Source organism: Magallana gigas, chromosome 8 (assembly GCF_963853765.1).
Source record: "Magallana gigas chromosome 8, xbMagGiga1.1, whole genome shotgun sequence".
NCBI classification, from domain to species: Eukaryota; Metazoa; Mollusca; class Bivalvia; order Ostreida; family Ostreidae; genus Magallana; species Magallana gigas.
In genome coordinates, this window is record NC_088860.1 from 35,012,862 (window position 1) to 35,032,135 (window position 19,274).

Below are 19,274 nucleotides of genomic sequence, written 5' to 3' on the forward strand. Positions count from 1 at the left end.
ACATTGTTTAACTTTGTCCTTCCAAATGCACAATGTTCACATATTCACTAGTCCTCTCATGAGGGTCTTCCTCTGGTACACGAATATCATCATTAATGTTATCAAATTCACTTAAGTCACCTCCAACAGATTCCTGTTCATACACTCTAGCTTCTGCATCCAGTGCAGCTGCTGTTTTCTTGGGTTTCAGTAGATCTATATCTGCGTTGTAATCGGATCTCCTTTTCACTGCTGAGGCTCTAATAGTTACTTTGGCACGCTTCATTTATTCGTGAACTTGGTAAAAAGCTACAATAAAACAAATGGTAATAAGTACATAATCAACACATATATGACACAAAATTACACATTTTCACAACTTCCTTACGACAGTATTAGGGTTCTGAGCAGATCATGCATTCAGCCCATATTATGTAGAAAACTAGTATATATTGCAAGCATACATATATTTGACCTATTTATGACGCTACTGATGGACCGTAGATGAAGGTATTAATATAAATACACTATATCTTGAATTATACTATTAGATGCACGTTAACAAACTAATTTTTGTTATTTTACAAAAACAATCAATGGACAGGATATATGTTTATAGTAAAACAATTCGTCACGACTCGATACAGTATGTAGTGATTCGTAAATAAACAACACATCGATAAGGCATTATGAATGATCATAAAAACTAGATGTAGGTAGCAAATATTGTAAATACTTACACCGTGGCGAACCAAAGAAGTGTGACATTGCTAACAGCGTCTGACTAGCGTGTTGTAGCGGGAAAAAGTGATGCAAAAATCGTGCACACCTCCTGATACAGAGGTGGGTGGCAGGGGATAGTTTTTTTGGTCGAGGAAATGTGAGGCAGATAGTGCTCATATATAGTGTGAAATAATTTTTCATTGGATTTTTAAATTTGCTAAAATTGGTTTGCATGCAGGAGACACATGGTCCCGACTCTTGAGAATTTTTAAACATTTCAGAATAAAACAAGTAAACCTTACATATAGCACTCTATAGAAGGGCCAGGGACGGTCTCAAAATTTTCAGAAAAATTGCCTTTTTTCACATTTTCACGGGTTCAGCACCACGCTCCAATCCCGAGCAACTGCCATAAACTACCATAGGATTGGTAGCTTAAAGTATACCTATACAAATAATCACCAATTGATGGGGGGTCAATCACTTTCTTTTCCAGTGACATTTCGTGTTCTTAACCCACCCTACTTTTCAAGCACAAAACCAAAAGTGAAAATTTTGGCCATAGTTTTGCAATTTCATTCCATATCTGATGAAAAGTGCTACCAGTATTAAAGTGTCATATATCAATGAAATTGACATTAGCTCCTCTATCCACAAAACAAATGCAATAAATATTCTAGCAATTTATTCCCCTCAAATAATCAGCCAAACCGCAGGTTCTACCTTTATTTCAAAATTTTGACCGGGTCTTTCGTTCCAAACTATCCCCTGCCACCAGAAGAGGTCTTACCTTTCTAATAACTCGTACATGAACTGATTCGTACAAAAAAGATATTTATAAAACAAATAACAACAAACACATGCCACAAAAATGAATGCACATCACATTAATGAATGTACATCGCATTATAATAAAATCACATCACATAATGATACACGTTACACAATGATGAAAGCACATAACGAATTATGTAGGTCCAGGCCTCCATAATATATGTAGGTCCAGGCCTCCATAATAACAACTGGCATGCTTAATACATATATATATATATATGAGCTGTTTGCGATGGCGGTCTTCAATATTCTCAAGATGGACTATCCAGTTTATGAAGGAGTTGGTTTACCAAAGATGGCAACATTTCTCGAGAACCCTGGAAAAACGATACAAAATATCCAAGACTTAAAGCTCGGTCCGGATGCAGTTATTCTGGCTACGTTTCCTCGATCGGGTAATTTAATCATATTTAACTTTAGCTGATGGTCTGTAGCCCCCGGTCAGAAAAAAACTCGGATGGGCCTCAGGTCATCCACCAGAATTGTTTCAGACCGGGCGCTTTAGAACTGCAGCTAGTTTCACTTGCAAATAGCAAATATGAAACAAATATTTTGAAATAAGTTATTTTATTGAATTAGAACAGTTATTATAATTTTTTCAGTTCTTGTTACGATTTCTCCAAAGGTACGTTTTCTCTTGGAGAAAATGCACCCGAATTCATGGGTACGTTTTCTCCGTGTTACGTTCTCTCCAGGGTACGATTTCTCCTGATATCTAGCGTTACTTTAGTGAATGGTTTTGCATCGGTAATTTCTTGTTTTGCATCGGTGTCTGTTGATTTAGCAAACAATTCTGTTTATTTTGTTTTAAACTGGTCTGTGTGGTTTTTTACCATGTTTTAAAAAAATTAGTTGTTCGTTTTGCATTAACGTCGTTTATGCGTTTAGCCTTTCCGCCGCCAAAAGAGACCAATGTAGTCTTAAAATGGCCACGACCATTGAACCTCTTAAAGTATGACCTGCATGTGTATGTAGATACATGAGGGACCTTCATAAAAGTCTGAGGTCAATAGTTCGCCGCCTTATTTGTCACTGGTTTACGCAGCTGTCCGTTTTTGAAGCTATTATCATGCGATATGACGATAACATGGACTTATCTTGTTGTGTACATAGGGAGATAACATGAAATGTAGAATTCTGTTTAAACACAAGTTATTTACATCAATTTATAAAATCTCACTATTATTCATGTTTTAATCAAAATAAGGATAAAAGTTGAACTTTCTTGATTTAAATTCTAAGCAATTGATACAAAATAGCGGATCACAAAAATTAAATATTCGCGTAAAAAATAGTCATGGGATGGACATCATTTTATACATTACTCAATCTGTACTAGAAGAAGTAATATATTCTGAGGAAAGTTTGTTTTATCCCCTCCCTCGGAAAATGCAACATATGTTCCATCGGCATAACGCCTGAATATTTTTATAAAATAATCTTATTTTTCTTAACATTATTTACAACATATAAAAATATCTTATCTATCAAATTTTAATAGAACACAGGTGATAATAATGATAGTATTAGCACTGACAAAAATGATCATAGTACATGTACTGGTTATAATAGATGATACAGATATTTTTTATTATCTTAAGTTACATTTTAAGGTACATGTATATTGCTAAGAAAAGGATAATAATAATACGAAAGTTTATCATTCATGATTTTTAAATTTTTTCATCTCATATATGTAAATCCAAATTAACAATTTTTAAGAATTTCAACAAAACATGTAGATATAAGCTGTCTATAGGGATCAACTCTTCTTCGTTACAGTTCATTACATACCATATAGACAGCGCTACTGGAGGACTTGTCTACTCTTAGTATATATTTTATCTGTAAATCATACATGTATATGATATATGTATATATAATAATGATAAACAATATAATTAGAGTAATATACTGTTCATTTGTCGTTCGTTGTCCTATCACAATCATGTCCATGTTTGGTCGGGTTTATCCTTTTAGGCTTCGAGCGTCATAATCGGATTCGGAATCGGAAGAGTCCCATCCGGAGTAGGGAATCGGAGTCTGACTGCACACGCATTTCCTTCGGCATTTTCAATCTGTTGCGTTGTTTAGAGCTCTCCTTCGGTTGTTGAGTTTGTTTAGGTCGGCTCTATTGCTCACTTTTTTTCCTGTTTTTTTTGCAATTTTAGAAATGATTTTGCCTAGCAAATTTTTCCCCGTCCACGCAGCTTGTATGGTATTTTCATTTCCAACCCTGTCAAGCCCAGAACCCCATGTATCGCTGTATGTAGATTCAACGAAAATAGCATGTTTGTAAGTAAAGCGCAATTTCTCACGAAATCTTTCAGCTTGCACACATTTGTTTGCAACAACTTCCGTCATTACTTTTTCGCACGTGTCCTTCCACTGCTTCTTTGTTTTGACTTTGTCGCCGATCCGTTTAGCTGACAGCGCATCTGTGGCGCTCTGTGTTTGAGCAGTCGCATTTTGGTTACCACATCTCATTACTTTGGCGAATTGGAACACATGTTCCGCTGACTTAGGTGTAGCACTATAAAGGGTCATCTCACATTGAAAAAAATTAGAAAAGACGTTATCTTCCCCGTTAAAGGCAATGGTGTTTTGTTGAACCTCGTAGGAATTGCAACTGAAATCTCCCAGGGTATGACCTGATTTTTTACATACATTTTGATTCACTTTTACAGTTTTTTCTTGCAAGGTCAGTAGCTCAGCAATTTGTGCAAAAGCAGATGTTTTACAACCTTAGGTTGCCCGTAGTGAAAGATTAAGCAACTGAGTCCTCCACAATAGTTGACCCTAGGCAAAGATTTGCCGATAGTTAGCGGCTCTTTGTAGAGAAAACAGTTTCGATTCAGAACACTTGTCATTATGTTGCTGATTGGATGCCGTATTTTTCATAAAGTATTTTGCTCTTAGCAACACACCCAAGCTTGTCTAGCAGCTCATATGCAATGGAGTCATCAACCGAAAGCGACTATCCACATATGCGGATCTTTCGTCGTTTCGTTTGGTTTGGCGTGTAGTTTCCAGACGAGTATGGATTTGCATCAAAGAATGAAATTGAAACACTATTTAATTCAAGTACATTGGAAAGTCGTTTTTCTCTACTGCTTCTATCCTTGAGATAGAAACGCCAAAGGTTACGACCTTGCTGCAAACAATCTGGTCAAAATCTGTAACTCTGCCGTTATCATTACACTGAAAGTCTGAGTCTTTCAAGTATAACGGTTTGATTCTTCGGGAGTCCGTGTAACTAGTTTGTCAGGCCATGACGGAGATTTAAATCAACGCTTGCTGTTACTGATAATTACTCACCAATTATTTACACAAGTTTAAGGTATGATATACAATGGCTATTCCACAGATAATAAATCTAACCACCAAAATGAAGAAAAGACATACATACACAGTCATGAACACATCCTCTCCATGTACAAAGAAAAGAAATGTTCAAGAAAACAAAAAAAAAAAAAACCGGCAAAATTGTCAAAAGACAACGGAGCTAAGTAAGACACGTCTTACCAGCTCAGTGTCACGTGACTCAAAATCGCCTGAATGTGTTTTGAAAAATTGAATACTTACGTTGTATATATTGAAATAGTTCATCACCACAGTGAAGCTAAATAAGCGTTGTAGTCAAAGAACTCTAAAACTGGATTACTGCACGTCAATGTTTCAACATCAATTCAATCATCGGGGAAAACTATATAGAGTATCAAAAGAGGACCACAGGCCACATCGTTCACCTAAACAACAGTTTTTGTATCATTCCAGTTGAAAATTAAGAATAGAACTCTTTAAATATATTGTTAAACTTTATATTCAAAGATATTTTTAGTAACATATCAAACGAAACTTAATAATTTTGTTATTATTATTGTGGAATCATTAGAAGTTATGGAAGCTCAAGTTTCGTGGTATTCATTAGTAGCCCTCCTCAACAAATCGACATCCTTGTTGATTTGTTGATAAAGAGTTAGTTAGGAACTGAAAACCTACGCATCAATGAAAACACATCCCCACGTATAAGCAGGAAACGAATTTAGAACCCATGCACAAATTTTAGTTGACTGTCAACTTATTGCCAATTAGATGTACACCGTCAACGAAACCACGTTCCAAAGAACATGTGATAAACCATCTTCGCTAACCAAGTATTTACGATCTACTCTATTCCTAAACCCTTGTCTATCGAAGATGGGGAAAACCGGACAATTAACGAAAATTGGTTCCGTCGAATTTTAATGTATCCAAATAACATTTACACTTAAACACATTCAAATAACTCCGATTCTACATGAAGTGAATATTATGAAATCATGTCCACAGTTGATATTATACTGTCATGTGTAAAAGATTTTATCAGGTAACTTACAGTCAGAATAAAAGATATGACCTGAGTAGTAATATTAATTTAGTTTCAAAACTTTTCACATTGTAGGAACACACTGGGTGTACGAAATTGTTCATATGTTGCATAATAAAGAGGCGAATTATGCTACAAAGTCCAGAGAGGCTGTTTTCTTGGAAGGTTTGTCAGACCTTGGTCCTCTGCAGTCTTATAATCAGGTCGTCAGCACACACCTTCCATTCCAGTGGATACCAAAACAGCACTTGGAGACAGGTGGCAAAATCATACATGTCATAAGGAACCCGAAAGATGTTGCTGTTTCCTTGTATAAATTCTTGGTCTCTTGCAATTCCATAGAGGAAACATTTGAAGAGTTCTTATTTGGATATTTTTTAAAAGAAGGTGAGTTGGATATACACCAATCGTTTGAATGACCTGGGTTCTAAATATAATTACATTGCAATAATTGCACTTAGATGTAAATGAAAACGAATCTTACAATTTATGGCATAAGGGGTGATTAAACAAACAGGAAGATCAAGCGGAATCAACATTAAATTAACATTAAAATTCAAACGAACAATTATTCTTTTATCGCAGTTCTTAACCGTCTTCAATATTTTCCTGAGAAATGTTAAAAATGAAATAAACGATTTTGTTTTTAACCCTTAATGGGATGTGATGCTATTGAATATATATTTTTAGAAAAATATTTAAACCTACACGCATTTATGAGTCCTCCCCTTTAAAGATTTTCATAATAAATTTAGTTGGTATGGGTTTAAATTATTCAAATTAACTTTGAGAATAATTGGATTATCTTAAGACTTTCTAGACTTTTCTTTCTTTCTTTCTTTCTTTCTTCTTTCTTTCTTTCTTTTTTTCTTTCTTTCTTTCTTTCTTTCTTTCTCTCTTAATACAATGTGTTTCATTTCTTTTATTAAGAGGTGATGTATGGCGGCTGGTTCGATTACAACAAGGCGTTCATCAGAGAGTCGGAAGCGCGAAAAGACCAAATCATCATGTTGCAATACGAAAAGCTGCAAAGAGTAAGCAGTAAAATCGAAAATACGTAGTCTAGTAGTACAATAAAACTCGGTTATAGTAAAGTCCTAAGGACCAATGGATTAACTTTTTTATATCCGTAATGCGTTATATCCGTATAATGAATTCGTAATAATAACTATAGCGAATTCACTATGTACATGGTTTCTTTTACATCTAAAATGCTTACACTTCTTTAATTCTAATGTTTAACTAAATTTTAGTGATCATGATTTTGGCGAACTTGTATTTATCTGTTTTTATTAATTACAATGCTTATGAATGCAGTTTTAATGATAAAATGAAATTTGAAATTCAGTCGTATGACATAAGCAAGATATAGGATTCACAATTCTTTGTCATGTAAACAAGGCTCGTGCCCTGTTTTTGTTCATATAAGTTCAATATACCAGTAAAAAATCTTTTTCAAGCCGATTAGTCTATCTTCTTATTCTTTTCAAGCATAATTATATTTCTAACGTTAAACATATTCATTTTATGTCTAAAACTGGAATTTTTACTTCAACATTCAAAATGTAATATAAAGCTTTTGAATTGTAAGCTCTGTAACTTGCTAATAACGCAACGAATGACACTCAAATTTTGGTTGCCTATTACATATGACTTACTAAAGCATTGTGAACATTAAAATCGGAAAAATAATTTTTGACCAAAATCATGACCAGGCCCCTTAAAACTTCAGTTGGATTACAGCTGAGATATAAAGAGCTTGTACAAGGCTTTGCTTTGCTTAGAATGCTCGTGTTATGTTCGTGTTAACAAATAAGCTGTTTAGATTAATAATGTAAACAAAACAATGAGTATTATTTAATGAATTCATCATAAATTATAAATACAATAAAATGTAATAGAAAAAAGATTGATTTAATTGAAACATTTACCATACGTGTAACCAATGTAAACAAAAAGTAAGTCACTACGAGTGTCAATCCAAAAATATGAAGACATTGTGGCTGTCTATCATATTTTTCATGAAAGTCATTCTTGACAGATTAATCTGTGCACAAACACTTATGTTATTGATATGCGAAGTTTTAGTCCATTTGATGAAACGGTATTTTTGTTACCCCTTTTTTAAAAACAACATGTTTTGTCACCACAGCGCACGGTAACGTTCAGAATATCTTATTTGAACACATTTGTTCGAGAATCTTAAGTTAGTTTTTCAAAGTTTTCATTTTCTAACCGTGTTTCTCTTAGTTTACAGTAAGGATAACACTGAACGTCGGTTGACGTTACTTCTTTTTTTACTGAATATTTACAGATATTCTACTCTTTTTCGGACTGTTTTATATTCAAAATACAATGACCACTACCCCAACAAAATTTATTACAGTTAAACACAAACTTGCAAATAATTGTTGACTTATTTTTTGCACCATTGAGCATTTTCACAGCTTGTATCGGCTTTTTCCTGAGTTAAATCCATTTTGTTTGTACTTCTCGTTGCGCCGTGACGTCCGGCGACGTCGATGTTTTTAGTCAATTCTAAAGAGGACTATCTGTCTTTAGTTACTAATATCTGTTAGACAAAACAATATATCCCCTCATTATTTGATTTTTCATTATTGGTTTTAAGCCGAATTTATAGAGATATTACTTTCAACATTATATGGATTATTGTTGACATAACACAAATTTTGACCGTGCGCCGTGACCTCATTTTTGCAGGATTATATTCTAGATAATTCTTAGAAATAAAGGAATCTATTAACTTTTCTTCTTGCAAACTGTTTGAAACTATTGCTATATTATGTCTACAAAATTTAGTAATGATATGACGTTAAGTAACATAGCTATGACAAAAGTCTTCGTATTTTTTGATTGACCCTCGTATACTATAGTCTTACATGTACAAATATTTCTGAGCTCTATATCTAATTTACAACTTAACTGTTGACATATAAATGTGGCTAATCTAAACATTATAGACAATAATTATCGTAAATTAAAATTTGAACATTTTGAGCTCAAATGAACAACATTTTTAACAGAATACAAAAGAGGAACTCAAAAGATTGGCCAAATTCTTAAACGTAAAAGATGCAGAACCATTGCTGGAAGACATAGCAGAGAAGTGTAGCTTTGACAGCCTTAAAAGCGCTGAAAAAACATCGCAAAATGATGATACAATGTCGGATATTATGAAATCCATTCATCGGAAGAACAATCCAACCGTATATAGAAAAGGTAAAAAAGAAAACCGTATATCTAGTGTTTTTTGGCGTGTCAGAAACTTTGCAAAAATGCAGTTAATATGTGACTTTAATTTGCATGTTTTTTACGCTTTTAAAAATTGCTTAATTTTTACCAGATAAAGTTTCATCATATTATATTTTTACAATGCCAAAGGGATTTCAAAAACAGCGAGAATTAGATATTCAAAAAAAAATGACCAGATATACGATATATTTTTAATGCATTCATAAGAATGTACATATGTATCTATTTATATATAAGTATTGTTTTCTAGTTTGTTGGTCAATGTTACATGACAGAGTGCAATTTCTTAACTAGTTTTTCTGGGAAAAAAATCAAAGGCATCAGCTAAAAACCCACGATTTCCGTATGAATACTGAACCTAAATAACCAAATATGAAAGTATATTGTTATCTCTATTTCAATTATTTTTTACACAATTAAAGCAACCAAATAATGAAAACTAACCAAATTAATTTCAGGTAAAATTGGAGACTGGAAGAATCATTTCACAGTAGCAATGAGCGAAACGTTTGACAAGGCATACGCAGATAACATGAGAAATGTCGCATTGGATATCGATTTTGTCTAGTGTTAAATTAAAAAAGGGAGTACATAACATTCGTATTATATATACATATTTATGCATTATAACCTCTTAAGTTTTGGCTAGATTTGTTTATAGTTAGTTATTAGTCTATCCCTGTAATTTACCTGTAATGGTATTACACACACTGTTTAGAGCTCAACAGTGTATGATACAAAAGACGATTAAAATCAAATTATACACTTCTATATCAACATTGAACTTTGAGTATTTATTTTAACTTAGGAATTAAGTGACATCGGTTAAAGGGGCGGTCATGTATAGAATTTCACCCTTATAGATTAGAAATCTTGTTTGTGGCTGATCAACGTTACACAATTGATTACTATTAGATTCAAGGTATTAATCAGTGGTAAAGAACCCACGACCTCTACAAAAATGAATATTTGATAGAGTGTACACAAATCATGTTTAAAATCATTTTTAACTGTTTTAATACTTATAGCCTGTTCGAAATATATTAGATATTTATGCTGCACATTTTGACGATTTTTAAAAATTAAAATACAAATTCGTGTGAGAGAAGTGCAATTGAAATCGATGAACAGGAAAATATCTAAGATATTTCTGTTGACATATTGTCAGCTTTCACAGATTTTACCAGATCCTTTAAGTTTTATGCCAAAATTATAGGTTTCATAGTTCTTTTTGAAAGATTTCAGGCAGGGAGGTGGTCGTCATTACAAATTTATAATTTTTCTACTCCAGAATGAAACCTTATTAATTAAATGCATATATGAGACTCCTCGACAAGTTTGTGTATGGGTTATATGCTACTCAGGTGACCGTTAAGGCCAATTGTCCTCTTTTTAATTTACACAAAGCTGTCACTGCAGGGTTAACAAAGTAGTGCGATTCGTAATGTGTGCGCAAATAGTAGAATTCACCGAATGCCTGATACTATACATGAAAACTTCATTCATCGATAGATCATAATAATTTTAGAAGTATGAACCCTTTAAATTCTGAGATAAATTCAGGTCAGGGCTAAACATACATATATACGTAATACAACGTACACATTTAGTTGTTAAAAGAAGAGGGCTAGAGTCGGTGGAATCCCTGATAATCTTAAGGCTTTCACATTTTCGTTGGAAACACATGCAAATGGTCCACGTATTGTAGTCCTTTGTTAAAGGACAGTAACTTGTTTTCATATTAATGGATAAACGTAAATTGAGCTCAGAGGTATTCATGATTATCAAAATATCAAGCAAAAAGTGATGGAAGCAAAAACTCGTGACAGAGTATAGTAGGCTTTACAATAGTTGCAGCATGTTGCTATACTCAGACAATATTCTAACAAACAGTATTTTACAAAATCCACCGGGCCTCATATCTATTATTGTACTGACTAACATCAAGTGCAATATACATGTGGGCCTATGGTAGAGTGCACAGTTAATCGCATTAGAACATTATCTTCTTCATTATTTACTTTATATTGTCATAAGAAAAGAGTTGACCGAAACTCTTTGACCTTGCCAAGAGGAATGTACGATCTTTATTGGCCTTGCTTCCATGTAGCAATAAACTATATGAATGCATTAATCTGTTCATAAAAGGAAAATGCCAAAGCATCACAAAACAACAGGACATGCACCTTCCAGGGACATGGTCACAATTTTGGTTAAAAAATATTTTTCCGATTTTAATGTTAACAATGCTTCAGTAAAGCCTTTTCAATAGGCAACCAAAATTTGAATGTCATTCGATGAGTTACAAGTTACAGCGCTTACACTTCTTTGCTATGTAAACAAGGCATTTGTTTATATTCTGAATGTTGAAGTGAAAATTCAAGTTTTTGACCTATGATAAATGTGTTAAACGTTAGGAACTGTTCATTTATGCTTATTATTAATAAGGAGATATACATGTCAGCTTGGTATATTGAACATATGTTAACAAAGACAGGGCACGAGCCTTGTTTACATGACAAAGAATTGTGAGCTGTTTATTTATGCTTATTATAAATAAGGAGATATACATATCAGCTTGGTATATTGAACATATGTTAACAAAGACAGGGCACGAGCCTTGTTTACATGACAAAGAATTGTGAGCCCTGTGTCTTGCTTATAACTCACCGACTGACTCTAAAAATTTTATTTGATCATTAGAAATGCAGTTCTAAAGCATTGTAAATAATATTAATAATAATAATTTGACCAAAATCGTCACCATCCCCCTTTAACTAACGAAATAGAAATGCCGCCACTAAAACAATCTAATATATACCCTACACCTGCGGTAAAGTCCGGTTTTGCAATCAGGTCAGATCAAACGAACTACATGTATATATCTGTGTGCTGAGATTAATGATGGAAAAAATAGTAAAATATGCCTACATCTTATTAATTAATAAGACGTGTTGAGGTTAAGATAAAGATGGAGGATACCGATGTTTATTACTTGGACTGCCAGGTTATGAAAGAATTGGTTTACCCTATTGGCGACACTTTTTGAAAATTCTGGAAATGTGATACAAAATATACAAGACTTGAAGCTCGGTCCAATTGTTACCAATTTTCCTATGCGGTTCAAAATAATGTATCCATGTTTCATCACCACTAACAATTTTTGATAAACGTCGTTTATCGTAATTTTCGTAGATTTGAGGTGCTCCAAGACGTTGCTTATCCTTGAGGTCTGTTTGGACGTGTTTTGAATAAGTGACCCACCTTTAAACTTGTTTCAATGACTTACACTTGTTTTCATCATCACACAGATTTTTGAAAATTTCTTTGGAGTCTCCTACGGCCAACGCGGTTTGCGTATTTACCGCGAGTCCTCGTGGTGTGAAATTGATCGCGGTTTAGCACAGGTAACTCAGGTAAAACTGCGCATCTTCGCGGTACAGCTTCTCACCTTGTCCACACCGTCGCGGTACTGTGAAACCAGTCCCAGGTGAAAACTGTTCTTGTTTTTAGCGCAAGTTACCTCCCCCAATTTCTTCTCATACATGTACGGGAAATATAATTGAGGGAATTAATGAATATTAATTCATATTCCTTTATTTTATAAATGGAGTTGATTCTTACAATTTATTATTATTATTTTTAAAAAGTGGGAGAAATAAAAGGAACGTGTAAATATGCTAATACAAAATTTTGTATACTATTTTGTATACCCGATAGCGTCACATACAAATTAATTTTGGCACATTCGTCGCTGACAATTCTTGGCTATCAATTAATACGATTAATTATATAATAACAATTTCATCAAAATATCTTATTTGGCCTTGAGAAAGGGGATACTAATTAGAGTTTCATTTACAATCTTTCATAATTAATTCTTACCTATAAAACATACCTTACACCTGGTCATTTCTTTTAAATACGTTTAAAGAATTCGTTTAATGAATAACAAAGTACCTGTAGATATAAAATGTTTTAAAGTGCACTCGCTTATTGCAGCTGCGTGCCGAGTTCAATCCGCGTGATCGACATTGGTTGAATAGATATGCTGGTTGCCCACTTGGACACGTTGGTTTTCTCCGGGCACTTTGGCTTTCTCCCACATCGATGACCCCCCCCCCCCGCGCGCTGACATCCGTGCCAACGAAAGATATTAATATAAGTTGTATAACTTGTTTATCAATCGTTTTAAAATAAAAAAAAAAGGTTCAATCAGTTTAAGAAAATGCTAATCTTAAAATCGTGTGTATTTAAAAACTGACTTTCCTATCCGATCTAGCAAAAGTATGATGTTAAGTGGGTCGCCCAATATTTATGTTGGTTGTTCAAAGCCCGGGATTTAAGAATATGAATATTCATTTATTCTGGAGTATCTATCACACGTTAAAATTTCGCAGTATAAGTTCACCAACAGAGAAAGGTGAATTGCGTAACATTACGTATAAAGTATGTGTATACAAAATTTGGGTGGTTGCCGTCGGGGTGGGTGACCTGCAGCAAAATAGAAGTATATAGTCTGTTCTTACAAACAGCGAAACTTTCTTGGTATAATAATTTAATTTCAAACAAATGAACATTTGTTTTTCAATTTAAATTCAAAGAAAATATTCTGTGTATTCATAACACATTGTTTACAAAATACATCCATAAAATTACCTTTTAATGATATACTTTACAATCGATTGAAATACAATTAACAAACTGACTATAACCAGAGTTAATCAGGAATGGAGATAGTAATTGAGAAAACAGCTAAGTAAATTTTATATACACATCTTGTATTTGTAATTTTTAAAATGGTACAAATGTGATTGTTTGAATAAATGTAAATTTTGAATCATTATATGAATCATATGAACATACGGTGTGTGTTTTTGTGAATAAGTTAAAAAAAATTCTTTACGCGATATGTAGTATATTATTGATTCCTTTAGCAATGTTAAAATTAAGAAAGTTTTATTTTACAAATTTCTTAGACTCTTATATATATTTTGATTTTGGAGAGAGAGAGAGAGAGAGAGAGAGAGAGAGAGAGAGAGAGAGAGAGAGAGAGAGATGTCTCAACATTCCATAAGATCTCTCAAGGCACGTGGTCGGGCCACGGGTGCTGTCACAGACAGGAAGTGTTATGTAATAGTTATACACACCCGTAAACAAATGGATAGCTTTTGTATTAATTGTGTTGTAGTTGTGATTTTCTATATACCTGTCTGATTCATGCATTATTTTCTCTTCATGCAGTAAAGATAGAAAGCGAGTATAATCATGGACCTTTATATATACGTCCCTGGTATGATATATATTTCTGAAAACGCCCGTTACGGAAACATTTGCTCTTATAAGCATTTCAATTAGAATGCCGTAATGGCTACATGTACCACATGAACTTTAGCAGTTAACATAAAATATTAGTAATTTGAAATGAGAGAGAGAGAGAGAGAGAGAGAGAGAGAGAGAGAGAGAGAGAAGGGAGAGAGGGGTCTCAACATTCGATAAGATTTCTCACGGCACGTGGTCAGAGCATGGTTGCTGTCACAGACAGGAAGTATTATGTAATAGTTACACACCAGTAAACACAGGGATGACTGATTTTCAATGTACCTGTTTGAATTACATGTATGCATTATTTTGTTTTCGAATATAGGCAGTCTACCTAAAACGCGTACGATATTTATTGTCGCCTTCATATATATAATAACGCGTTATTTCATGCCATATACCAAAATCCTTTAATATCTAACTTTTTCTGAAAACGGCTACATGCATAAATACATCACATGTAACTTTTGATGGCTCGAACTTCGATCGCTCGAAATGAGTCTCCGGCCCAAATTTTCTCCCAATATTACTATGCAAATCTACTCTCTTGATCTCTCAAAACCCTTGATCCCTCGAAGTCAAACTGCAGTCGCGTTATCCATTATCTATTGTTTTTTTACTCTTGATATCCCAAAGTGGTGACACTTGTCCTGCAAGGTGATAATTGTTCAATGACTGACCATACCGTTGTCTAAACTATTATAAACACCGACCGTCTTAAGATAATTTACATAAACGTACATAAAATCTTATTTATTTAAAACGAGAGAGAGAGAGAGAGAGAGAGAGAGAGAGAGAGAGAGGAGTATTTAATGAGTTAAATAAGAGTAAGATTGAGGGGAAAACATACAAGTTAAGTTGATGACTACGGTAGCGACCTTATAATAGAACATCGCGGATATTTGTCTTCTATAAATCTGTAGCATATTTTCAACTAATCATATGCAAAAAATAATATTTTAAAATATTACTAATTTTCAAGTACACGTATATGCATAATTTGCGTAATACATTGCTATGTTTGGGACTCTTATACAATAAAACAAAATACATGCAGCAATAGTTTTCTGGAAGTTTGTGTTAAAAACAATTCAAAGAAAATAATGATTTTTTCTTCTAATAATATTCATAAAACAGCGCCTTTTTTCTTCTTCTCGGTTTAATCCATGATACAGATAACACATCTGTTACGGTGTCTTACACCATCGCGGTAAAATTGTGGCCCCGCGATCACCGCGATGACAATACCGCGACGGTGTATCGCGGAAACGATTAAAAAACACCATCACGGTGTCGCGGGAAAATACGGGATCCGCGTTGGCGTTAGTGTATGAACCCTTTAAATTCTGAGATAAAAAGTCAGGGCTATACATACATGTATACGTAATACAACGTACAAATTTAGTGGTTAAAAGAAGAGGGCTAGAGTCGGTGGAATCCCTGATAATCTTAAGGCTTTCACATTTTCGTTGGAAACACATGCAAATGGTCCACGTATTGTAGTCCTTTGTTAAAGGACAGCAACTTGTTTCTCATATTAGTGGATGAACGTAAATTGAGCTCAAAGATATTTATGATTATCAAAATATCAAGCAAAAAGTGATGGAAGCAAAAACTCGTGACAGAGTATAGTAGGCTTTACAATAGTTGCAGAATGTTGCTATACTCAGACAATATTCTAACAAACAGCATTTTACAAAATCCACCGGGCCTCATATCTATTATTGTACTGACTAACATCAAGTGCAATATATATGTGGGCCTATGGTAGAGTGCACAGTTAATCGCATTAGAACATTATTTTCTTCATTATTTACTATATATTGTCATAAGAAAAGAGTTGACCGAAACTCTTTGACCTTGCCAAGAGGAATGTACGATCTTTATTGGCCTTGCTTCCATGTAGCAATAAACTATATGAATGCATTAATCTGTTCATAAAAGGAAAATGCCAAAGCATCAAAACACAACAGGACATGCACCTTCCAGGGACATGGTCACAATTTTGGTCAAAAAATATTTTTCCGATTTTAATGTTAACAATGCTTCAGTAAAGCCTTTTCAATAGGCAACCAAAATTTGAATGTCATTCGATGAGTTACAAGTTACAGCGCTTACACTTCTTTGCTATGTAAACAAGGCATTTGTTTACATTCTGAATGTTGAAGTGAAAATTCAAGTTTTTGACCTATGATAAATGTGTTAAACGTTAGGAACTGTTCATTTATGCTTGATATAAATCAGGAGATATACATATCAGCTTGGTATATTGAACATATGTTAACAAAGACAGGGCACGAGCCTTGTTTACATGACAAAGAATTGTGAGCCCTGTATCTTGCTTATAACTCAACGACTGACTCTAAAAAAATCATTTGATCATTAGAAATGCAGTTCTAAAGCATTGTAAATAATAATTAAAAAAAATAGATGCTGTCATTAGACAGTAATACCCGCACCAAGTGTTTGCCCCTAAATAACACTGTTTTGTACCAGTTTAATTAAAAATGAAGGCAACATGCAAGCTCCGGTAATATATTTAAAAATTATAATTTTCAAAACTGAAGGATGAGATCCCTTCCCATATGATAATACACATGAGCAGCACTTTATGTGCAATTTGGGGTTGAACTGTTTGCATTGAATTTTCAGTTAATCAATAATCTTAACATTTCATGTCATGGAAAGTATAATGGTCTATTTAATTTTTACAAACAAAATTTCAAAATTAAATTATGCCCCCTCCCCGTGGCAGTTGCCGGTTTTAGATTTGCTTCTGTGTGCCTACATGTACATCATCGTGTGCACAGATTTAGAGAAGGGAGTGGGAGTGAGGGGTGCAGACCCCCCCCCCTCCCTCCCCATGAAAATTCATTTTTATCAATTGTAAAATTACCAAAGATACACCTTGGACCCCAATGCTCTTACAGACATGTAAACGCTCTAACCCATTGCGCTTAAATGTTAGGTAACATTATTTAGGGGGTAAATATTTATTTAATATTTAATATACTTTATTGTTTATCTCAATAGGAAGTATACATCACAATATGCAGGTGTCCTGCACCACCTTAAAGCTGTTATTTACATGTACCTAATTAAATAGTGCAAGTGGATTTGAAGAATAGGTCATAAAAATACATGCATGTTACAAATAACTGATCTTTGTCTGAAGTTACGTACACAACACAGGTCTGCAGGCCTCATTAGCGGGTACTAGTTTTACCCAGCTCTTCGATTAGATGGGTTCACGTGTATATATACATGTATGTGTTTTCCATATGCAGAAAAGGATTAGTTAAGATCAGCTAAAGGAATTCATTATTGTGTTTTAATTGGATTATCATTATGATGTTGACCAATATAGGTAAGCATAATACATGTAGTACCAGTAGCACAATATAATGAGATGCTAGCATACATAAGTTCTACTTTCACTTTCTAAATGTGATCTCCCTTTGACAGCATACTGTGTCATCTTCTTTTAATGTTTAAATAAGTTTATCATCGTAACCTATCCTATCGTATTTTTAAAGTTTCTGTCATTTTAATTGCAAAAGTTATTTTTTTCATTTGTCAGACTTGCACTATTGAGTTGACCCCATATTGACCCTGTATAGAGCCTAAACAATTTCGTATTAAATTTGTGTATTACATGTAAATAAGTTTAGACACTTATCATTTTTATATGAGTTATAATAGGAAGGAAGGAGTATTTCTTTCTTAATGTATTATAATGCATCAAATACAATGTAGGTCATGACCTTAAGGGACTGTTCTGACCCCACGAAACAGGATAATACAAAATATTTTCTAATGTCATTATGATGCATCAATTTAAATGGTGTAACGTACATTAATGACCCCCAGGTGATGTCGTTAACCCCCCCCCCCCGCCTTTATGAAATAGGAAATGATGATACACTGTATATTTTGTTAACTTCTGAGATCTGAGTTCCTCATCCCTAAACCTATAATTTATTCTTGCTCTTTGTGTCATTGCGCGTAAAATTGTATATAGATTATGTCCCCTAGGAGACACTCTAACATTCTAGAACTAGAAATAATAAAGTATTTTATCTTATTCATAATGTAGTGCTTGATCCATGTGGGTAATTCCTAGCCTAATAATGACACTGATTAATGTCTAGGAGAATTTACAATTGCCCCAAATAGGCGAATACACATGCATATAAGATTTTGTTAACAAAATTGAATTAAGCAATTTCCGAAATGTTAATGTGCATCAGGAGAGAAAAAGCAATCAAGAAATGATTTAAATCTTTAGAACCAGGTTATATTGGGGGGGGGGGGTGAATGTGCAGTATAAACATTTACCGGTATAATTTGAATCATTTATTGTTTTTAATTTTAACTTGTCAATGAATACTACCGGTAGTTATTGATCCCAAGGTAGAAATACGACCTCTGGTCATATCTCAATAGATCATTTGTCAATTATGCAAGGTGTAATGTAATTTTTTTAAGAATAACATTTTTTACCAGTTTACAAAAGTTTTTAGACACCCAAATTATATTTTGATTTTAATAGATCATTCGACAATTAAGGGGGGGGGGGGAGAGAACAGTTTTTATTTGAGTTTGTTTGGGGGTGGGGGTTCCAAGTCATATATTTGACAATTTTTTAATGTAATTTAAAATAAGACTAAGCCATACTACAGTCATGAACATGAATAGTATAGAACAAAACACAAACTAATACATGTATATATACATAGGACGTATTACAAAACATAGATAATTGATCTAATTA

The 19,274-nt window shown here is 33.7% G+C and overlaps 1 protein-coding gene across 1 annotated transcript; it reads left to right on the top strand.

Annotated features, from left to right (window-relative positions):
• Positions 1–1,692: 1,692 nt before the first annotated feature.
• On the top strand, positions 1,693–10,275 carry LOC136269496 (sulfotransferase 1E1-like). The gene is made up of 5 exons (XM_011426000.4): positions 1,693–1,931; positions 5,981–6,292; positions 6,836–6,939; positions 8,950–9,145; positions 9,637–10,275. Exons 1-5 carry the CDS (start codon positions 1,730–1,732, stop codon positions 9,744–9,746), a joined length of 924 nt encoding a protein of 307 aa, XP_011424302.3. The 5' UTR covers positions 1,693–1,729; the 3' UTR covers positions 9,747–10,275.
• Positions 10,276–19,274: the final 8,999 nt, after the last annotated feature.